At 57.3% G+C, this 23,006-nt stretch overlaps 2 protein-coding genes and 1 long non-coding RNA gene across 4 annotated transcripts in view; 1 reads left to right on the top strand and 2 right to left on the bottom strand.

Moving 5' to 3' along the window:
• Positions 1–3,486: 3,486 nt before the first annotated feature.
• Positions 3,487–6,681, bottom strand: LOC142066963 (peptide methionine sulfoxide reductase MsrA 1-like). Its single transcript, XM_075115112.1, has 6 exons — positions 6,501–6,681; positions 5,374–5,442; positions 5,120–5,239; positions 4,413–4,517; positions 3,965–4,071; positions 3,487–3,798 (listed from the first exon to the last, which is right to left on the bottom strand). The coding sequence occupies exons 1-6, from the start codon at positions 6,571–6,573 to the stop codon at positions 3,640–3,642; spliced, it is 633 nt and encodes a 210-aa protein (XP_074971213.1). The 5' UTR covers positions 6,574–6,681; the 3' UTR covers positions 3,487–3,639.
• Positions 6,682–7,795: 1,114 nt separating this feature from the next.
• LOC142066964 (uncharacterized) lies at positions 7,796–15,291 on the top strand. 2 transcript variants are annotated; one of them, XR_012663832.1, is made up of 2 exons: positions 7,796–7,947; positions 12,222–15,291. It is a non-coding gene; the product is annotated as an uncharacterized LOC142066964 (long non-coding RNA). The 2 variants fall into 2 exon arrangements; XR_012663833.1 differs by lacking the exon at positions 7,796–7,947 and adding an exon at positions 9,076–9,309.
• YTHDF2 (YTH N6-methyladenosine RNA binding protein F2) overlaps positions 14,853–23,006 on the bottom strand; it is a 22,140-nt gene continuing 13,986 nt past the window's right edge. The window contains exon 5 of the mRNA XM_075115111.1: positions 14,853–15,796. Within this exon, the coding sequence (XP_074971212.1) occupies positions 15,773–15,796 (24 nt within the window). The 3' untranslated portion in view covers positions 14,853–15,772. The remainder of the gene's footprint in view (positions 15,797–23,006) is intronic.

Below are 23,006 nucleotides of genomic sequence, written 5' to 3'. Positions count from 1 at the left end.
CCGCACTTCCCTGGCCTTTAGCCCCTCGCCTGGTCCCATCCCCTGACTCCAGCAGCTGGGGATTTATATATATAAAAAAAAATAAGAACAATCCACAAATCATCAGATTTGGGCACCCGCCATCGCAGCCGTCTCCCCCATGATACCCCACGGCGGGTGCCCCTGGCCTCCCGCGGGGTGAGGAGGGTGCTGGGGCGCGAGGCTGAAGGCCAGCGTCCCCTGTCCCCGTCCCTGGCTTTCATTCTTCTTTAACTCCTTCTTCAAAGCCGGGCAGCGTGGCAGCTGCGGGGCCAGGTGCCGGAAGCCGACCTGCGCTCGCTTTCTCTCGGCTTTTATTTATTTTTTTCGCTCTCCGTTGACCCAGAGAGCTTCACTTTCCTAAAAAAAAAAAAAAGAAGTCCCCGTGTCCCCCGTTGTCCCCCCCCGTGGGGTTGGGGACAAGCCCCCCCGCCGGGCTCGGCTCACCCCCTGCGGTGTGGGGACGGGATGCACCCGGCTGGGCACCCATCCCTGGAGGCGGAGGGGACACCCAGCTGGGGTGCCAGCGCTGGCCAAGGGCGGGGGGGGGGGGGGTCAGGAGATCCCCAACATGTGGCACCTGTGGCACCCAGGGGCTCCCCCGGGCCCTGTCACCCCCAGCCCCCCCCCCGAAACCTGCGTCTCAGTTCTCTGCTTTCACTCACCCTTCACAACCCTTTTTTTTGGGGGGGTTTCAGCTTTATTTTCATTTTTTGCCAGCCTTTTTGCTCTAAATCCACCAAACGCAGCCCCCAAATCTGCCTGTGCAAGAGGGGTGCTGGGGACACCGTGATAGGGACCCCCTGCCCTGGGGGGGGCACACACATCATGGCACCCCCAAACCATCCCCTGCAGGTTGGTTTCCAGCCACAGACCCGCCCTGGGGACACCGAGGTGTCCCCAGCCAGACCCAGCGCAGGGTGCTGGGTGGGTGCATGGGACCCAGGAGTCCTGGGTGGGGGTCATCTTGGGACCCCCACCCCAGAGGCCACCCCGAGCCAGAGGGACTGGGACCCACTGGGGAGCCAGGGCAGGAGGAGGGAGGAGGGGTGAGCATGCAGATGTCCTTGTCACCTGGGGGGGGTGCAGGGGGGTCTGGGTGCCCGGGCAGAGGGGTCCCTTCCCCCAAGGGGCCCAGGGAGTTTAGGAGGGGGCAGCATTTGGTGGTGAGCCTGGGGGGGCTTTTGCTGGGAAAACTGGGGGAAGGGGGCTTCCTGCCCCCATGTCCCTCCACCCCTGCAAACCTCAGTCTGCCCAGGACAACATGGGACATGGCCACTGGGACCCCCCCACCCACTGGGACCCCCCCACCCACTGGGACCCCCCCACCCGTAAGAACTGGGGAGGAATGGAGACTGCACTGCTCCTGGCGGGGGGGGATGGACCCTAGGAGGGACCCCCCCAAGGACAGGGACCCCGCAGACATGGCAGGGGTGACACAACCCCTACCTGCCCACTCCAGCCACCTCCGTCACTGCTGGTGAAGCCCCCGCAGTTGCCCCCCCACTTTTACTCCCCACCCCAGTATGCAGCTGGGGCCAGTTTGGTTCTAACTGGGCTCATGGGAGCCGTTAACCCTTTGGGAGCTAGCATGGGCCATCACGGGGTCTGTCCGTCCTTGCTGTCACTGCAGCGTGGGGCAAAGGGACAGCAGAGGTACCTGCTCCCCAAAGCCCCCAAAGGCGGGAGGGTCGGCAGCGAGCCTGGCCCCGCAGCGTCCCCCCGCACGGCGAACCTGCCCATGCGTGCGGGGGTGCCTGGGCGTGCTGCATGTCCCTGTGCACGCGTGTGCGTGTATGTATGTGCGCTGCATGTCCCTGTGCACGCGTGTGCGTGTATGTATGTGCGCTGCATGTCCCTGTGCACGCATGTACGTGTATGTATGTGAGCTGCATGTCCCTGTGCACGCGTGTGCGTGTATGTATGTGCGCTGCATGTCCCTGGGCACGCGTGTGCGTGTATGTATGTGCGCTGCATGTCCCTGTGCACGCGTGTGCGTGTATGTATGTGCGCTGCATGTCCCTGTGCACACGTGTGCGTGTATGTATGTGCGCTGCATGTCCCTGTGCACACATGTACGTGTATGTATGTGCGCTGCATGTCCCTGTGCACGCGTGTGCGTGTATGTATGTGCGCTGCATGTCCCTGTGCACACATGTGCGTGTATGTATGTGCGCTGCATGTCCCTGTGCACGCGTGTGCGTGTATGTATGTGCGCTGCATGTCCCTGTGCACGCGTGTGCGTGTATGTATGTGCGCTGCATGTCCCTGTGCACGCGTGTGCGTGTATGTATGTGCGCTGCATGTCCCTGTGCACGCATGTACGTGTATGTATGTGAGCTGCATGTCCCTGTGCACGCGTGTGCGTGTATGTATGTGCGCTGCATGTCCCTGTGCACGCATGTACGTGTATGTATGTGAGCTGCATGTCGTTGTGCACGCGTGTGCGTGTATGTATGTGCGCTGCATGTCCCTGTGCACACGTGTGCGTGTATGTATGTGCGCTGCATGTCCCTGTGCACACATGTACGTGTATGTATGTGCGCTGCATGTCCCTGTGCACGCGTGTGCGTGTATGTATGTGCGCTGCATGTCCCTGTGCACGCGTGTGCGTGTATGTATGTGCGCTGCATGTCCCTGTGCACGCGTGTGCGTGTATGTATGTGCGCTGCATGTCCCTGTGCACGCGTGTGCGTGTATGTATGTGCGCTGCATGTCCCTGTGCACGCGTGTGCGTGTATGTATGTGCGCTGCATGTCCCTGTGCACGCGTGTGCGTGTATGTATGTGCGCTGCATGTCCCTGTGCACGCATGTACGTGTATGTATGTGAGCTGCATGTCGTTGTGCACGCGTGTGCGTGTATGTATGTGCGCTGCATGTCCCTGTGCACATATGTATGTGTACGTATGTGCGCTGCACGCCCCTGTGCCTGCACACGCATGTGCCCTCTGTCCCCGTGTGACATCCATACCTGTACAGGCCGAACGTGCTGTGTTTCTGCGTGCGCACGCACGTACCGTATGTATATACCGTATGTACCGTATAGGCGCGCACTCTGCCTGCGCCGCCGCGGCCCCCTGGCGGACGGAGGGGGCGCGGCGCGGCACTGCCCCCTGGCGGGAGAGCGCGGGACTGCAGCGGCCCCCCCCGCCGGCCCCCTCCGGGACCGCACAACCCCACGGACACGGGCTTCCCCGGACCTCTAGCCCCCCGGACCCTGACCCCGCCCAGACCACCCCCCCGTCACGCTCCAGCAGCCCCCCCCCCCCCCCAGACCACCAGCCCCTGCCCCAGACCAACCCCCGTTGCCCCATCGGCCCCCCAACGCCAAACACTGGGGCAGAGCCATGGCCACAGACACCCCCAGGCAGGGCCCACGGTGGTCCCTTTCCACCCCAGCCAGCGCCCCCCCCCCGAGCCCAACGAGCCTCCAGGCCCCCCGGCTGCACCCATGGACAGGACAAAGCGGGGGGCACGTGGCTTTAATCCTGCCAGGGCAATGGGGAGTGTGAGAGCTGCAGTGTGTGGGGCTGGACATGGCATGTGGGGCTGGCTGCTCTCCCCACCCTGCCTGCAACGCTGGGGACGTGGGGACAAGCCAGGGGGCACGAGGTGGCCCCTCAGGCTGTGATGGGGCAGGTGACGCCGGTGCCCTTTGGGTCGCAGGAGCCCCCAGGCACCTTGTGCAGGTACTGCTGGTGGTGGTCCTCAGCGTAGTAGAAGTCACCAGCCGGCTCGATGGCAGTGGTGACGTCCCCCTGCCGCCGCTCCCTCAGCCCCTAGGGCAGTCCCATGATGGCGCTGGGACCCTGGATGGACCCCTCCATCCCATTGCCCCACAGCACGTCATAGACAGGGCAAGGGTTTGCCCCACACTCCGGGGCTGGGAGAGGTGGCCAGTGTGTCCCCGGGGGGGGTCCCGGTGTCCCCAGTGTCCCCACCTACCTGCTGGTACACCGCCCTGCTGCGGAGGGCAGCCGCCTGCTGCTGGGGGCCCAGCGTGTAGATGACAGAGCGGTACTGGGTGCCCAGGTCCTCCTGCTGCCGCATGCCTGGGGGGGCAGGCAGCACCCGGGGGGGTTATGGGGCACCCCCTGGCCCCACTGGGCACAGTGCAGTACAGTGCCTTCACCCACGGGAGGGGGGGAGACGGAGAAACTGAGGCATGGGATGGGGGTACAGCAGCAGAGCTGGCTGTGGAGGATCCTGCTAAGGACCTGCAGGGGGTTGGTGAGTGAAGGCTCTGTGAGCCCCCCCACACCCAGCACCAAGGGATGGAGATGCCAAGGGCCCACTGTTGGGGCCAGTTTGGGGTTAAGCCCTCCCCAGACCAGGGCTCCAGGGCTGCAGCGGGACCCATGGCCACCACCCAGCCCCGGCAGCTCGTCCCTACCTTGTGTGGGGTCGTGGTTCTCCCAGAAGACTTTGAGAAGTTCCTCATAGCTGACCTTCTGGGGGTTGAAGATGACCCTCACCACCTCGGCGTGCCCCGTCAGTCCTGCAGCGAGAGCCAGACCCGCAGCGCTACCGGGGTAGCCCCTCACCGTGGCCTCCTGCCCCCCAGCCTCCTGCTGCCCCGGGATGGGGGAGACCATTGGCTGATGCACACTCCTGCTGGGAGCTGAGATCTGGCAAATTCGTGAGACTTGTGCAAAACAGGAGTGTCAGCAAGGCTGGAGGGATGGAGCTGGATATAGAGGGGCTACAGCACCAACCCACCCCCCAGGAACCCCTGGACTCCCATGCCCGGGTGGGGATGGGATGCTTAAGCCCCCCACCCCACACTGGGATAAATCCCCAGCTGGAGACAGCAGCCGGGATAATATTTCCTGCAGATGGCTAATCCTCCCCAAAATGTCTCCCAGATAAGCTGGGCAGCATCTGTCTGGGCTGGGGGGTCTGTGGGTCTGTGGTGAGGGACAAGGAGGGATCAGCATCCCATGGATAGCAGAGAACGTCCTACGGGAGCCCAGGCTGGGGCCCGCAGGGGCTGTGGGACACCCTGCCATGCTGGATGCGGACAGTACCCCACCATGGGTGCAGGGGACATTGGGGGGGGGGTCCACCCATCGCAGCACGGGAGGAGGAGCCCGTCGTTACCTGTGCGCACTTCTTCATAGGTGGGGTTGGGGGTGAAGCCTCCTGCATAGCCCACCTGGGTGGAGAAGACCCCTGGCATCTTCCAGAAGAGCCGCTCTGCTCCCCAGAAGCACCCCATGCCTGCAGGGGGGCAGGCGGGGAGTGGGCAGCTGGTTGCCCTCACTCAGGAGAGGGGTGAGCTGGGATGGGGGAGTCCTGGGGGCAGCTGTGGCTGCCAGGACCCCCCCCCTTCAGGGCATGGGGTAACCACTCACCGAAAATGGCTGTCTGCATCTCCTCTGGGAAGGGTGGGAGCATGGGGTTCCCATTGACGGCGTGGGTGGCTGTAGGGGGGACACAGGGTCAGGACCCCCAGCCCACCTGGACTACAGCCATCTCTACCCTGTCCGCCCCCCAAAAGCAGGCACTCACCCTGTCCCTGTCCCCTCCAGCTCCTCGGCCCCGCTGGCTTCTGGCTTCTCATGGCCACCCTCACCCTAACCTGGCCCCTGGAGGGGTTCTGGGGCTGTCACCTTCCCCTGGGGGTGCTCTGGTACCCTGTGCCCTGCCTGGCGCTGCCCCCCCTGCAGGGACGTCCCCCTGCCTCAGGGATGCTCTGGCCAGGGGAACCACCCGGGGGAGGCTGGTGGGGGGTAACAAGGAGGGGGCTGTGGGCATCCCTCCCCCCAGGCTGCCATCTCCCAGCAGCTCCACCGGTTGCGATGGTGAACATGTCCCCCTCCCACCTCCCCATCCCCCCATCTCCCTGTCCCACCACAGAGGGGTGACCCCACTGCAGGTGTGCCTGGGGGTCCTGCTGCCTCCCCTGGCCCTGGAGAGGGGAAGGGTGGCCCCTGGGCACTGGCCTCCCATGACAGCACAGGGTATCCCAGGGGGGTTTAAGGAGGGCAAAACCAGGGCTGGCACCGGCCACCCAGACACCACCTGGCCAGCAGCAAAGGGAAGCTGAGACCTGGCTGCTCATGACACTTGTGGAGCATGAACACCCTCCATGCTCCTCGCCCTCCTTCTTCTGGGGCTCCCAGACCCTCTGTCCCCCACCAAATTCCCTGCGAGGATGGCCCCCGTGAGCAAACCAGGGGGTCACAGTGTTCCTAGGGGGTACAGAGGACCCTGTCCCCGCCAGCACTCCCAGACCCATCTGGGTGATGGTGAAGGCAGGGGGGGACACTGAGTTCAAAAACACCCCAGTGACCAGTGCCAGCACCCTGCCCCAGACCTTTCCCCGCTACCTTGCTCTGTGGACAGAACCATGGCCATCCCCCAACACCCCCAAAAACCCCCAAGGGTGCTGGGGGGGGCTCAGCAGGGTGCCACCCCCCTCCCTGTCCCCAGTGAGCCCCCTGCCACCCCCAGCCCAGCCCGATGCCCGTGCTGGTACCTGCCACCAGCAGCCTCTGAGCTCTGCCTGGCAAAGCCTCAGCGGGGCTGGGGAGCACCCCGACACCCGGCATGGCCCCCGCAGAGACGGGACGACCCACTGAGCCCTGCTGCCCCTGCGGACTGGGAGGAGGGAGCTGCGGGTGCTGGAAGGAGCACTGGGAACACTGGGAGGGAGAAGGGTGTTCCCCAGCAGGGCGCTGGGGAGGCAGAGCCTGGCCCCAGGAGCGGGGTCACCATGGGGGGCATGGGAGGGGATGTCCCACTTTGTCGCAGAGACACGGTGACGTGTGGACAGGGTGTATAGCCCTGGGAGAAAATCCCCCCGTGGGACCCCCGTGGGGTGTCAGCGCGTGTCCCGGTGGGAGGATGAGGCCGGGGCGATGAACCCCGACCAGGGGTGGCAGGGGGTGGCTGAGGCAGGGGTGGGTGATCGCACGGGATGGGCAGAGTCCCACCGTGTCCGGCCACCCCGTCAATCATTAACGCGCACGAGGCTGGCGGTGCCCAAGGTCACTCCGCGATGGATCCAGCCCCACCTTTGCCCCATGGCTGAGCCCCACCAAAGCCTCCCCCAGGAGCAGGGCTCTGGACCCCCACGGCTGTGCTGGTCCCCAGGCAGCACCCAGCACCCTGGGGCTGAGGGGTTTTGCGGTGGTGGTGTCCCAGCCCCTCGTCCCCACCCAGGGATGCCTGAGGCCTCATCAGGGTAGGGTAGGGCCTGATCCAGAGCCCCCCGCCCCCGAGACCCACGCTGCCTGCAGGCAGCACCGCAACCGAACCCATCCCCGCTTCAGGCTGATCATGAGGACATCCCCCACCTGCTCACCTGCCCGTGTGATGAATTGTCCCCAGACCCGCTGGGTTTAACCCCAATCTGAGCCTACGCTGAAGAGCAGCCCCCCTGTAACCAGTGATTCACTGGGAACCACACAGCCACCACCCAGGCAGGTGTCAGCCGGGACGCGTGGTCCCCGCGGACCCTCGGTAGATCAGATCAGAATCCATCCCGTCCCACCCCTCCCACTCTTATTCCATTCCTATCCTATCCCTCCCATCCCAATCCCATTCCTCCCATCCCACCTCACTGGCCGAGCCCTGAGCAGGGGACATGGGGTGACCCTGGGGGAGGAGAGCAGGGAGGACACAGGGACACCGTGTCCGTCATTGAGCCCCCCCAGGTACCCCCATCAGTAAGTGCTGGTGTTTTCCCGGGGGCCCCCACCCCCCCCAGGCTGGTGGGTGCCGGGACCGAGCAGGGAAGGGTTAACTCCCCCCCCCCGCACACACGCGGGACACACGCACACACCCCCCCAGCCCGGCGGTGGCCTCATTGTGCCTGGGGATGTGACATCGCCGGCGGCCTGTCCCCAACCACTGCCATCACCCTGCGGGTGCCCTTCATCCTCCTCATCCTCCTCCTGCCGGGGAGCCCCGCGGGCACCGAGGTAACGGGGCGGGGGGGGGGGGGGGTACGTACCGATGGATGCTCCCGGCGGGGGGGGGCCGGGCGGCGCAGTGCGGCTGCTCCCGGTGGGATGCGGGATGTGCTTGGTGGGAACAAGGGGAGTGGGGCTGAGGGCCCACAAGGAAACAAGGAATCCCCCACCGGGAATGGCCCGGGCACCCCTTTAAGGAGATGCCCCCCCCACCCCAATCTCCCCCCACCTGGGAATATTTGCACTGAGAAATCACCCACCCCCACCCCCCCCCCATAGAAAAGTCACGGGTGGAAAGTGGTGTTTGCTGGGGTGCACTCGGGATGGTCCCAGGGGATGGGGGGGGACACAGGGATGAAACTGGGGTGCTCCCCCCCCTCCCCGACATTGCTACAGCCCAGTTCTGTCCAGGTCCCCAGCAGGGAGCAGGGGGTTTCCTGTGCTGAGTTTGTGAGGCCTCAGCTGGCCGTTGCATGCTGCTGTTTAGGACCGAGTCCTGGCCTGGAAGGAGGGAGGAAGGCCCATGCTATAGGATGGGAATTTGAGGCATTTTCAGCCATTTCAACTATTTTGTTGCTAAATACCTTGTGGAAATAGAGAAAATGAGGTTTTACTGGATTTAACACCCCCGCGCCCCAAGCTACCCTAGGACCAGTGTTTGAAACCCACTTGAACGCACCCAAATTCACCTTGCTCTACCTGGTCTGCCAGGAGCTCCCCAGCCCTCACAACCAAGCAGCCCCAAGGCCCCCCCCCCCAAAATCCCTCCCAGACTGATCTGCCAGGGAGTTTAAGCTGGTAGGAAGACACCGCCCCTGGGTTTCCATGGCTCTGAGGGTGCTGATAGCTTGACAAAAGCCGGGGGAGGCAAGGACAGCTGGGGATTTGCTTTTTATCTCGTTCAAAAATAGCTTCCCTGGCACTGGGGGACGATCCTGGGCAGAGGGATCAAGCAGCCACCTCCCAGCTGGGCCTGAAGGATGCGGGATGGGGCTGGATCCAGGCAGCCCCCAGCCTCAAATCTCCCATAACTTTTGTTCCACCAGTGCCAGCCTGGGGTGGGGGTGGGGGCACAGCTTGGTCCCAGCACAGGGGGGTGATGGGAGTCCAGGGCCGAGGCGGGTGATGAGGGTTTAGAGACAGAACAGGGACCCCAGGAGTCCACGACCACCGTGAACCCCCAGCCATCGGCCCCAGCGTTTCGTGTTCACTGTGGACCTTGATTTAATGTCACACAATTAAGGCACGCGGTGAATGCCAAAGGAGGGGCCGGTCTGGGCTGGTGGGTCGGAGGGGGGGCTGCACTCACCAAAGGAGGAACATGGAGATGCCAAAAAGCCTGAGCAGCAGCACCCCATCGCACACGGGCCGGTAAGGGAATGCGCTGCGGGACCCCCAGGGAGGAACAGGGCAGGGAGGGGGCCGGTGTCCCCATCCCTCCTCTTCCCCCCCCATCCCTCCAGCCTCCCCATCTCCCCCCAGCTCTCTGCAGCCCTGTTTGCACACCGACCCCCCAAGCCCACCCAGTCCCACCCAAGACCATCAGGGCAGAGCAGGGTCCCCACGTCACCCCCCACCTCGACCGGCCCAGCCCTGCCAAGAACAGGAGAGGTGATGCAAGCCCAGGGCACTCCCAAATTGCCCCCCTACCCAGAGAGCCCCAACCACAGACCCTTCCGATATTTACCTACTCCAGGAGTGGGTGCTGCTGCCTCCAGAAGTGCTGGAGCTGATGGGGTGGGAAGGGGGAACACAGAGGACATTTTGGAGGAAGGGAGCAGCCAAAAGCCTTCGTTAGTGGGGAAGAGGAGGAAGAAGAGAATGAGGACCGACCCGGCTGCATTAACACCCTTCTCCCCATGAGTCGGGAGCAGTGGGGAGGCATCAGCCTCCATCCCACCGCCCAGCCCCTCCACACCCAGCGCTGCTGGCTTCGCACCTGGCTGCTCCCCACAGCTCCCTGCCGATGGGGGAAGACACCCAGCAACAGCTCCAGGGTTTTTTTCAGCCAAACTTTGCCCAGACGCTTTTGCAGCCCCAGCCTTCCCCACCATCCCTCCAGTGTTTCCAGCTGCCTCTGGCATAAACCCGCTAACCTTGAGCCAAAGCCCAGAGCAGCTGCTCATGTCCCACGTTCCCACGGTCCTCAGTGCCGGAGAAGGGCTGGATAAATCACTCCTGCGAGGGAGAGCACCACTGACCTGCCCCGCCTTAGCCAGCCTTTCCTGCAGCTCCAGGTTTATCCACGTTTGTCCCAGCGAGGTGCTTTTTGTGATCTCAGGGTTACAGCTCCCCAAGGACTGATCGAGGAACCTGCTTATCACCAAAGGCTGCAGCAGAGCTGATGTCTGCTCCCTCCAAGGATGCTTTTTGCTGCTTTCCCCACATGAAGCACAAGGAGACTCTGCTTTTCCCCATATCCTGCTCTCCCCTGCCAAGTAATTTATGCAGGACCAGTGTCCCATCACTGTAGCTTTGCTGCTGTCGGTGTCCCCGCTGTCCCCCAAGGGTTGTGGCTGCCAGCATCCCCCGCTGGCTTGGTGCCGAGCCCTGGGTCTCTCCTGGGACCCGCTCGCAGCCTCGGCAGCACAAAGCCATGTTTGCTGCATCCTCATCCTCCTGTGGGCTTTGGGCACCCTGACTGCCTCATCCCTCGCAGGAACCTGGGGCACCCCCTGCCCTCTGGAAAGCAGCAAAGGCGACAGAGAGACCGAGGCCCCAGACATACGTCCTTGCAGGCAATGTGCTCCTTTTCCATCCCAGATCTTAACATTCCCATCCTGAAACTCAGGCAGGGCAGGAGCAGGCATTGCGCTCCATCCCCTCCTGGCCACCAAAAATGGCCTGGATGAAGGAGCCAATGATGGCCATTAAACACCCTGCAAGCCCTGGAAAGAGGGTCTGGCTGGGGGAGGGACTGTGTCATGCTGCTTCGCTCCTCCCTGGACATCTCCTGGGGTGGGAGGTGATGGGGCCGGGAGGTGATGGGGCCGGGGCTGTCCTGGGGTGGCTGGGAGGGGAAGGGCCTGTTTCAATAATAAAGGATCTCATGGGTAAATGCACATAGCCCTGGTGCTGCATCACAGAGGGACGTGGCTGGCTCTGGGAACAACACTAACTCTTCTGGACTCTCAGCACCCCTGCACTTCGCTCATCTCCTGCGGCCCAAGGACATGGATGCTCCCCCATATGCATGGGTGTGGTGGGTCAGAGGCAGGGCTGAGCCCATCACACCCCTGGGCTGGTCTCTTCCCCCTCCCAAGGGACCCACTGGGCACCTGCAGGCATCAGAAGAGCTGTGGGTCCCCCAGGAGCCACACACAAGGGGGGCTGTCACAGCACCCAGCCCTGCAGACTCCACAGCCTCCTGGAGGGGTCCCTGCACCCACTCTGCTCTGGCCATGGGGGTGCAGCACCCACCCTCCGCCAGCTCCAGCCCAGCCACACATTAGGCATTGCCCAAGGGGGAGCTGGATGCTCAGAACCCCCCCACCTTTCCCTAGGGATGCTGGACAGGGCAGAGATTTCTGGGTCCTTCCAGGACCACGCTCAGTGACTCAAGGCCATGGAAGGCAGGCTGCAGCAATGGCACCAGGCTCCTCTGCACCCCTCACAGCCTCTGCCCCAGCCTGGAGCCATCCAAGATGCTTATTTTAAAAATACCTTGTCCTTCCCTGCAAGCACCACTGCCTCCCAGGTCTTGCAATGCTCTGCAGCCCCAAAACGGCTCAGAGAGGTTGGGAGAGCTTTGCACAGGGGTGCAGAGCGGTGCACAGCCATGAGCAGCGGTGCACAGCCATGCACAGGGGTGCAGAGCCCGGCAGGACAGCAGGCAGGACAGCAGGCAGGACAGCAGGCAGGACAGCAGGCAGGACAGCAGGCAGGACAGCAGGCAGATGGGAGCCCTCCCGCGGCGATCCCCAGCCCTGCTCCCAGCTGCAAAGGCACACAGTGGCCGCTGCACCAGAGGGATGCCTGCACAGCTGTGCCGCTCCATCCTCCCAGGTGCTGCTGCTTGCACCGACTGCAGGGCTTTTTGCTTTTGCCTTTTGGATTTCAAGCCTTTAGGTCTTGCGTTTTCCAGCTTTTTTCCCCCCCCTCATTATGGGGAGATCTGGGAATTCCCTTTCCCAAGCAAATAAGCTAGGAGCGGTGCTGCAGATGATGCCAACGGCAAGAGCAGCACTGGCTGCTCGGCCCCAGCACAGAAAACTGTTCCCCAAGCCCCCCTGCCTGGATTCTGCTGCCTCCAGGGCTGAGCCGAGCTGTGTTTCCTTCCACAGGGTCAGGGTGTTTGCAAACAGTTTGGAAAACCCCAAATCAGCCCCTGCACGGACCCACTGTGCAAAGGCCAAGCCCAGGTTTCTACAACTTCAGGAAGCGCAGCAGCAAAGAGGCTTTTCCTTTGATGGTACGTGGCGCGCGCAGCCCCTGGCTCCCATCCGTGCCCAGCCACCTCCTCCTAAGGCATCCCGGCCCTGCGGGCAGGGGGAATTCACCTCCAAGTGGGGGAGAGCAGCACACCAGCAGGCAAAAATCAGACAGGGATCCCTTTCCCCGCGCAGCCCAGGGAACCGTGCAAATATTTTGCCCCTTTTCTGCAGAGAAACAGCAGTAATTAATATCGTTTTGCTCTCACCTGCGCCACACTCATGGGGAGACGGCGCTGCATGCTGTTGGGGTCTTCAGTTATAATTGCAGGTGGATTTTTTTGCCTGTATCCTGAAGCCTGCCAAGCACAGATGCGCTGCAGCTGGCTGAAAGTGAAACCTCCTCAGATGCACTAAAAAGTTTCCATTTTTGTCCCAGTTCAGACCAGGACAGGCCCAAACCGAAACTGTTCCCCGCTAGTCCTGCCCTCCGAGCATCCTCGGGAGGGTCGGCGGAACCAGCTACTTCCAATTCATATGTCAAATATCCACTTTTTTCCCCACATCTGAGCCACCCCTTCCTTCCCAGGACTATTTCTGCTCTCCCCAACACTCACCTGGCCTCTCCTTTTTTCAAGAAAAAAACCCAACTTCCTAATATTTAAGACGGGGCCTTGTTGTGGTGTTACCCTTTCCGTTCCCCTCCGGAAGCTCCACAGGTCTCCTGACCAGCAAAAGGGGGAGCGCAGCCAGCCAGCAATGTGCTAAACTACTTATTCTTCTTCTCTGCTTTCCAGTTTGGGGTGAAACAGGCCTGTTTCAGGTCCCTGGGCACGCCAGACTCCTGGGGCAGAGGTGGCTGGTTTCCATGGAAGCGATGCCAAGGTTGAAGGTGCTGCAGAATGAACCCCATGGGGAAAACGGGCATCAGGAGCGTGACATCCCAGCAATTCACCTGCTTTGCCTTAAAAGAAGAAAAAAATAACAAAAAAAAGAATATTTTAGCTCTCCCACAGCCAAACACAAGGGGAAATTGAAGCTGCAGCACGCGACGTGGGTGTGGGGCCATCCCAGGTTAGAGGACGCGGATCTACGGCTTGTGATTGAAGTGATGGGGCAGTTATTTGTTTTCTTACATAAAAATAAACGCAGGTACTACACCTGCATCTGAAGTATTGCGGTTTTCAAATGGCATCTTCCTGTTCCTCTCCGGTCGTTGCTTGAAGACCAAAAGGGGGAACAAACTACGTCTGACCAACAGTGAAACCGAGCACCTGCCAGGCACGGCAGAAAAACCCACCCTCCGGCTTTGTGAGTTTAAAAGGGGGGGGAAAAAAAAAAAAAGCAATTAAGATTCTCTCAAAACACAAATTATTTAATTTGGGCCTTGAATGAAGTCAAGCTTTCTGCCCTTATTTCCTCCAGCTTTGCAAACAACGGTTTCACGCTCCCTCTGGAAAGCCATGAGGACACCAGCAAGGAATTTGGGTTTTTGGCCAGCTCGGAGGCAAAGCGAGAGGCCAAAGCTATCACGGAATGAAGAGGACAGAAATTCTTCCGGAGAAAACAATAAAATATCCCAATAAAATGCGAATGGCAACACAACTGTTTTTGACACCTGCAGAAACACCAGCCCAAACCCCAAAGGAAGCAGCCCGGGTCCTTACCCAACACAGACAGGCCTATTTGGAGCCAAGTTTTGTTTGTTTGCTTTTCAGAAGCAAGAATTAGTTTTAAAAAAAAAAAATTAAGCACAGTTTTCAGTGAGCGCATAGAGGGCGTGTGAGGATTTGCGTCCTGCGCGGTGTGGAAGCAGGGCGATGGGAAAGCGAGGCTTACCAGGCTGATTTTCTGCCCAAGGTGAGAAGAGCAGAGCTGGCAGCTGGCTGGTTCCAGATGTTTCCCAACTGCGATTTAATAATTGAAATATTTTCAATAGAGCACAACCTGCCTTGACGACGACCCGTTACGTATTGACGATTAAAGCACTGGCACTGGCTCAGACAGTAGATTTGTTTGTGGCTCTTTTATTCCCTCTGAAGCACCAAAACAAGGAAACCAGGACTTGTCATCTCTTGACCTCGAGCTGTTTTCCCAGAAGAGACCATCTGGGATGCAAACGGGCCTCTGCATTTCACACACCTGGAAGGAGCCGGATAATCCCCAACTTACCCATGAAATGGGAACGAATCCTGAACAGCGAGGCCAGCCGGGCACTGCCCGTCTCGCCCTGGGGAGGGCTGGCTGGGGGCTCTGCCGGTGCCAGCCCACGCCACCGCACACCTTCCCACGTCAAGGAGCAAAATCATTCCCAAGGTGCTGGGAACAAACCCCGGTACCGTGCCAGGGCTGAGCTCGGGATGCCCAGAGACAGGGCACGGGCCCCTGCTGCGAACCCAAGGAGAAGCCACATTTCACTAGTTAGTTTAAGGTGTTAACACAGCAGCGAACCCCCGAGTCGCCGTGCAGAGGGGGAGCAACGAGGTGCGTGTCCTCGCTACGCCACGGAGCCGGCAGCGCTGAAAAGGCAGCGGCAGACAACAGTGATGCTCAACAGGATCTCACGTTTATTATTGAGAAGTGATTAATGGTGAAAAGAAAGGCAACGCCCATTCCTCATTGGCTTAACAAGAAACTGAAGAAACATATTCACTACACATTTTACAATATTTCTTTTTTTTTTGTCCAAAATTCATTTTCCTGTAAACAAAACAAGTTTTTACCACTGTTCTCAGCTTTCAAAATCAAATTAATCCAGGCTTAATCTGTAAATCCGTATAATGCACAAGAACAGAACATTTCTTAGGACTCCTAGTACTTGACTTTGAGTAACAAAGGGTCAGAGAAAAATGAACCACCTTTAAGACACAACCTCATGGACAATTTCTGTTCAATTCTTCTTAGGCCAAAACCCCAACTTCCTCATAGAATTCCTCCTCTTCCAGGCCAGGGGGGAAGAAAGAAATAAACAAAAGTTATTCCACTTTCCGTGGTAGATGTTACAATTCGGTGTTCCAAGTGCAAATGTCAAAACCAGGGGAAGGAGGCGCGAGGGGGTGGAAGGAAGGGAAGCGGCAGGGTTTAAAAATCAGAAAAAAGGCGGCATGTGCCACTTACGGACTTTAAAATCCAAAAAAAACATAGTAAAAAGACAAAAAACAAAGCGTATGCTCCGAAATCACAACCAAAGCCAAAAGAAAGGGGACAGTTTTTACCTATACTCTACCTAGAAGGGATTTTTTTTGTCGTTTTCGTTTTTTTAACTCCTATGTCTGGTGAAATTCCAATACTTTTCTTTCTTTTTTTTTTAAACTGCAAGTTTATAAGAGTCTTTTTGAAGTCAATGAAATTAAGAAAAAAAAAAAGTCCTAATTCTCTCTGGGATATTTTTGCTCTTTCTTTTTCTCTCTGAAAGACAGCCGGGTTGCAATCTCTGCTGCAGTCTCTGTGGGAGGAATGGCCTTTTACTTGACACGGCCTTGGCGTTCCTGCAAGAGAAAAAAACAGAACACATTAGCTGCCAGCAGTTTTATTCACCTCTGTCACACCTCAGCATTCCAACACATGGATCTGCAAGGGAGGCCTGCCCCATGTGAGCAAGGTCAGAGAAAGTATTTTTCTTTGTAAAGGAGGTACCGTGACTGTGCAGGGCTAACATGATGATGTATCACACTGCTTGGGTCTACCAGCTCATCACGGTTTCCCTTTAGGAGGGCTGGGGATACCAGAGCCCCGCGCCCCTTCCTCTCTCCTTGCTCACAGCAGCATCCTTCAGCGGAGTTATGGGCTCTCCCCAGGGCAGACACCACCAGGCTGCTCCACGCTAGGGGTTCAACAGAATAGAGGAACAGGGTAAACAAGAAAAAAAAAAAAGAAAAAAAAACCCAAACCCCACCAAAAAACCATGAAGGACAAACTGAAGAAGAATTGGTGGGAAAAAAATGAGCCTAGGTCAGTACTGAGGTCTGCACCTGCGGACAGCGTGGGCTGGGAGCGGGGGTGACAAAGCTCCCACTCCTGGGTGCGGACCCACAGCACCCACGAGACATCTCAGCCATCCCCGGGCTGGAAACCAGCAGAGCAGAGCTCTGGGCTGGAGAAGGCTCGGGCAGCTTTGGGAGCAGGACTCTGGAATGCTGCGGAGATCGGGCAGAGCCGCTGCAGGGGGTAGAAGGAGGAGGAAGCGAGGAGCGAACAACAGGGCCTGTGGCACAGCTCTGCCTGCGTCCAGCTGCTGCCGGAGCAGGGCAGCCCAGCTCCCTGGGCACCGTGGCTTCACCTGGGATCACACATGTGCATCCAAGCAGACTGCAGCTCAAACCTAGGGAGTGCTGACGTCTGCAGAGACTGAAATAGCCCGCAGTTACCAGCAAAACACCTCGCTGATAACTCTGAAACCTACTGATGGCATCTCACTCGAAAACCAACAGGTTCACAGGAGTTTCCCACCGACTGCTACCACCACCCATCAGTGCTCATCCACATCTCTCCTCCAGCACTGAAGGACCACTGTCAGACAAACATCGCACCAAGCTGAACAGGCAGCACAGCCCCAGGTACACCCAGGCACCAAGGGCTATGATATCCTCCCCTGTGCCAAGCACCATGTGCCACTGTCTCCTCTCTGTTAAACCCAAACCCAGCAGCTTTGCACTGAACTAGGTCTATACCATCCCAAAGGGTTAAGAGATTCTCCCCAGCCCATATTCAAAGTGCCATTTCCAGATCATGGGCCACCACCTCAGAAATAAAAGCTGTCAACAGCTGAAGGCTGATGCTCCTCCCTGCCTATTAACTGCATCTTCTCCAAGCACAGGCAAGTCCCTGCACTCTCTTGTGTAAAGAGCACGATGGCATTTTTAGCTCTAGCTCCCACGCTCAGTGCTGGAGCAAGTTAATCGCCACCTAAGCCAGTCTCAAGAGACGTCAAGTCCATCTCACCTCCACAGCAAAACACCACCTGCAGTAGGTGCCCGCTGGCAGAGCAAGACGATGTGGGTTCTCCCTTGTGATAACTTATGTCAGAGAGAAGCGATACTGCTAGGGCTCTGATGGACTGAAAACCCATTGTTTCAGCTCAGGATGCTTCCCTGTGAGCCTGTTGCTGTGTCCAGGGCCATGTCCCCTGATGTCCAGGCAGTAGCAGAGCTGCCTGCCCGCTTCCCCCTGCCCCACATTAACGTGGTGATCAGAGGCACCTTCCCTTCCACCTTGGCAGCTCGCTGGCAGGCAGAGCAGCTCGAAGAAACAATGTCCTCTGCCACCACTGCTAAATCCAGGGAGAGCTCATCTCTGAGAAGCTTCAAGCCTGGCCTAACCGCATGTATAGCCATCTATTCTTAAAAGCCTTCCCAAAAAGGGGAGGCCTTAGATCCAGCTTGAAACAATACCCCAGGCTTTGGCAGCCCCTCAGCCACATGCACACGGTGATCCAAGGTGGCTTCAGCTCCAACCCCTCTGCACAAGCTGGATGGGGCAAAGCAAGCCCTATGAGATACCGTGCACAGACTGCCTTCTGGGGCGAGGGATTAGATGAAGGCACGCATTCTCTTAAAGAATATTTGCGCCACATAAGTCAACTTACTTCTCCTCCAGTAAGTCTGCCCCAAATCTGTTGCAGGTGCTATTTGTTGCTAAAAACCACCATTGCACAACAGCAAAAAATCCCTACCACGGTGGGAAGCAAAGGCAGTCTTGAATGTGAAGTAAAGCAAGTGCTGCAGGGAAAGCCACAAATCAAAAGGAAGGTGCCAAGCTCTGTTCCCTCTCTGATGCCTGGCTCAGCAGCCAGCACGTTATGTTAAACAGGGACAGATGGCAACGTGACGCATTCCTTCGGGAAGAAGCCGCAACTGCCTGAGCTAATGCCTCCATCTTCCCGGATGCGGACTTGGGATAAGCCAGCTGCCGGGTTCAATCCCCCCCGCTTTCTGTCGGCAGCCAGGGCCAGCATCCCAGGCTGGCTGTCAACAGTGGCTGAGGGTCCTGCTGAGTGCATCGCCCCGTTAGCTGACCAGATGGACCCCGATTAGTCACTTCTCCTCCCTGCTGTGAAGGCAAAGCTGCTCCCCGGGCCAGCGTATGGTTATCACAGGGAGCTGGAAACAGGACCCAGCCTCTGTGCAAAAGTGACCGCCCTTCAAAATCCCAGTGTGCCAGAACAGAAGGCATCACACCTTCACAAGAGAGGTTAGAGCAGATGTCCCCCATGTCCCCAAGCTAGAGAGGGAACCAGAGACATGCCTGACATGAACGTCTTAATTTCAGGGTGGATAATGGCCCAATTTTTCTCAACCCAGTCTTCTGTTCACAACCTCCTGTGCTATTCGACCTCAAAACAGTGGCACAGAACTATCCGCCCCCCTCCACCAGCACCGCAAACAGTATCCTAAGGAGTTTGTAACAGAAAAATGCAGCATGGCATCTAGCCACACCTGCTGCGGCTCTCGAGCAGCTGCCTTCCACACATCCCTCGGGCTGTCCTGCCCTGTCCTCCACAAAGAGCAGGGCTTTAGGCACAGCCAAGCCTCCACCCTGGGAGATGCAGAGGCAGCCAGCCAAGAGCTCTGCCTGGCCGAGCAGGTGCTGCCGAGGGCGCTGCTGTCAGGGCTCAATGGCAGGGAAGGAACAGCTCTCTACTCTCCACTAATTTCAATATTGCTGCTCTTGCTTTTCTCTGGGAGATTCATAGCCACTCTCTTTTATCTCCTCCTGGGAAAGCCAGGTAGCCAGGGCCTGAAGGATTTCTCCACCATCTAATCTGCCAGCCCAACTGCCGTACACCCCACGGACACATCTCAGTTCTCAGTGGAGTGACAGGTGAGCACCCAAATCATAGCAAAGCATCACACAGATCTACCAGAACATACAGCAAAGGTCAGTGGCATTGCAAACATTCATCCTTTCCAGCTCATCTTTCCCCGAAATCGTGGGCTGTGGGTTACACCCAGTTACGGGACAGCTCAGAAGGCAGAGCAGTATCTGCACACACATGCTGGGCTTTGCTCTGGCATATAGTCCCTGGAGGGCAAAATGTATTCCATCATAAAGTGTTTTATTCTCTTTGGCTACATTTTCATTAGAGCTGGGCCATACCTTCTTGATCCACGTGGGAGGAGCAAGACAGAGACACCAGCTCAGACTCTCATCTCCATCCATCCGTCAAACCCCTCAGCAAGCGGAGGGGTAGGAGCATGGCAGCACCGAAATGGCTGAAGTGCAAAGCGATACGCCAATTACTAGAAAGACGCATGCCATTGCTCAAATCAAGTGTTGACACCCACACATCACTGCGAGCGTGCTTCTGGGCTGGCGGTGTTCAGAGGCGCCAAGCTCAGACAAGGCAAGCATGCGTAAGTAGGAGCCCTCTGTAATCATCCCGCTTAAGCCACTTCAGTCACATCACCGCCGTCCCGGGGGGGCCGCAGCACTGTCACAAGCCAGGTCCTGATAATAGCAACTGAACGAGCTGGTGGAGAAGGCTGATGAGAGATTGTATTGTCTAGTCACACTGGGGGGAGCCCACAACAACAAAAGGCTCAAGAGTTTGTACCGAGAAATGATGACAATGGGCAATAATGCTGCATGTTTGTTCAGAGGCTCTTACCTTGATTAACAACCAACATTAAACTTCAGTACTCCTCCTGCAAAGGTAAGGACGTTACTGCCACACTACAGATGTGGAAAGAGAGGACTATAGTCAAAGGAGGAGCCTGAAGAAGAACCCAGAGCACGGCTCCCAGCTGTGAAGCACATAAACCACAGTTTATTAGGACCTGTCTGACCTGGAACGCAGTGTAGCAGCCTGAAGACATCAATCAGGCAGGCCAGGAAGCAGCCTCAGTTTAAAATGAAGAAGGTCCTACAAGCAAAAGGCATTACTCACCCAGTGACTGCCCACAAAGGAACAGCAGGCAATCACTTCATGAGGGTACAGTCTATGCTGCCCCAGTATCATTACCCAAAGGGGTGAGACACCCAGCAGTCAAATACTGTTCTTAAGACACACACACGCCTCTCGCTCACAGACACCTCACTCACCAGCCCGACTCAGCCCACGATGCCTACTGCAACAACACGGCATTTGCTGTTTGAACTCTCCTCCCAGCGCTGCCGCCTGTCGCGCACTGGATGCGATCCTGGCAAAGAACGCAGCGGGATTTCCGTGTGCCCGTGTCTCAGAGGCAAACGTCTGGCTTGCCTTACAAATCGGCAGCTACAGCAGCCCGTGCCTCAGCCGTGCCCAGCACAGCCTTCCCAGAAGGATCAGCTCGAGGCATGGTCACAGTCAGCACAAATGATGGACAATGCATCGCTGTCTTATCATGCTCGTCTGCTCCACAAACAGCCTCGAGTCCCAACTGATTTACAAACCAAACATGAGGTTTTCCTGTTGTCAGCATTAGAAAGCTATCAGAGTTACAGAGAAAAGCTACATCCTAGTCTGCCTCACTTCGGAAAGGGAATAAAAATCAGATGCAGGGATGCGGTTATAGTCCGTCATCTTCATCCTATCTCTTGTTCGTGTAACGGAGCTCTCCACCAGGAATGAAAAGAGGAGGTAGGCAAACAAAAGCGACTCTGTCAGAGCAGGAAAGACCTTTTGTTTTACTATCAAAAATCTAACAGAGCAAAACCAAATATCCACGCAACCGCAAAAGGGGCAAACGCACATCACCGAAAAAGCGTGAGCTGAGCAGGGATGCAACTGTGCCGGGTCAGCCCCTGTGGGTCGGACTTTGCCCCCAGAAATGCAGCAGGAACCACCAGTGTTCCCTGCCACCACTGAGCATGCACGGCCGGGCAGTTAGGAAGTTCTGGTTTCCTCTCAAAACCTGAGCACACTGCGGCGTTGCTACATGCCGGTCACCTCACCGCCAGTCAGAGGATATGAAGCCACAGAGAATAAATAAGGAACAGCAAGATGCAATTCTTCAGGTACAGCTGTAAGCCAAAACATGCCTTAATATCAGGGCACATAAACACCACAGTGGCCATGCACTTTACATCAGATGTTGGATTTCCATGTCAGAGCAGCTAGCTTGGGGCTAGGGGTAAGGAGGACACAAAGGGTGCCAGGACTTGGCCCCTGCAGTGGGTTTTACACAAGCGAGGGGGTCCTAGCTGGCAGATACCAGCAGGCACGCTGCTGTTCCCTAGCACCTTTCAAGGCGCCTTTAAAACTGATGCGACCAGTTGCAAAGAATGAACCTCTTCTCACTTAAACATCACATTTGACTGCATGAGTAAAGCAGCCCAATTCCCAGAAACATTTACAATTATCCTCCCGTAGAGAGCCTTGTCCCACACAGCAAAACTCCTGCAGGAAACAGAATGACAAAAAAGCCAAGAATGTACATGAATATTTAGAGCAAAAAGCAATGCAGAGCAGCCTGCGAGGACTCTCAGCGGCACTCCATGCAAGGACAACTGGGGTCCCACTAGGGACTGGAACTGGACTTGCTGGCTTTAGAGCACGAGCAAAACAACAGAGACAAGTCCTTTCAAGTCATTAGGAAGGAAGAAAATTCTCCTTGTCTTAAACCAGGGAGTCTTTGTTCTTCCCTGTCACTACAAGGGATGAGACGGTTGCCACGTTTCTTTTTGCAGTTTGCCAACACTTCCCATTTGGGCAGCTCAATCTCCCCACTACGGAGCAGGGCACTTGGCTTCGACCTGTCTGTTCATGCTGAAATCCTCACAAAGTAGGGAGAAACTTAATACCATGGACAAAAGAAATGGGAATAGTTCACATGAAAATTTAAGCAAATAGTGTTGAACTGCATTTATCAGAAGCTCACTCCGAGTATCGCACCACAGTTTTGATCTACACCAGACGAGTGTTCCTTCTCATTTGGATTTACATGAAACATGTTTCACGACTTTGGTTACCTGAAGTCAAGCTCAAGTAGCAGTAGCACCTGAAAATGAGTGCCACATTAGTCTGTAGAAAAGGAAGGACCGCCACTTTAATGTTTCACAATCTTCACTGCTGTAGGATTAATAATGCCTTTGTGCTGTCCTCTGTCACACTGCACAAGTGTAATGCCAAGGACTGAATGATCTTGTGTGCAGGAAAACCTGTGGAGCTTCTCTGGAATTTGTGGTTCCATATATTCATAGAGATCTAGAGAAATGAGTGAATAATGAAGTGACAAAGTTTACTGATAATACTAAGCTTTACAGGGTAATAAAAATAGCAGCCGATGTGAAGAAATGGAGGACTTCAAGAAAAAGCAACGGAACATGACAGTGAATTTGGTCTGCCTGGCTTAGGTAAAGCAAGTGACACACATGGGAAAAAGCACTGTCCTAACTCTGCGATGACAGGCTCCGAACTGACCACTAATAAGGGGAAACAGGAGCTCAGGGTTACACTCTGCAACTCCAGGAAAATGCCTACCATCAAGAAAAGTAAACATCATTCAGGACAGATCATTCAGCCTTTATACAAACCTGCACCTCTATCCTGGGCAGTGTGTAGCTCTGCTCCCCTCCATCTCTATAGGCACAAGGAAGAACTGAAAAAGGGTCAGAGAGGAGCGACAGGGACAAGTAAAGGACAGAAGGGTTTTCATCTGCAGAGCCACCGTGCTCTAGCTCTTGAGCCTGGAAGAGACACAACTGCAAAGGCAGAGCAGGCACAGAGAGTACATTGAAATCAACTGCTCACCACCTCTTTCAGCACAAGAACTAGGG

This window comes from Phalacrocorax aristotelis, chromosome 20, assembly GCF_949628215.1.
Source record: "Phalacrocorax aristotelis chromosome 20, bGulAri2.1, whole genome shotgun sequence".
Lineage (NCBI taxonomy): Eukaryota > Metazoa > Chordata > Aves > Suliformes > Phalacrocoracidae > Phalacrocorax > Phalacrocorax aristotelis.
The sequence above is the reverse complement of the archived record's forward strand: the minus strand, read 5'-3'. Positions and strand labels throughout refer to the sequence as shown.

Excerpts from the sequence above, each read along its gene's own strand:
- LOC142066963 (XM_075115112.1), bottom strand. The coding sequence starts at position 6,573 with ATGCCGGGTGTCGGGGTGCTCCCCAGCCCCGCTGAGGCTTTGCCAGGC. Across the intron at positions 5,240-5,373 it reads GATGCAGACAGCCATTTTCG|GCATGGGGTGCTTCTGGGGA; the intron begins GTGAGTGGTTAC and ends GCCCCCCTGCAG. Across the intron at positions 4,518-5,119 it reads CTATGAAGAAGTGCGCACAG|GACTGACGGGGCACGCCGAG; the intron begins GTAACGACGGGC and ends CTCTCGCTGCAG.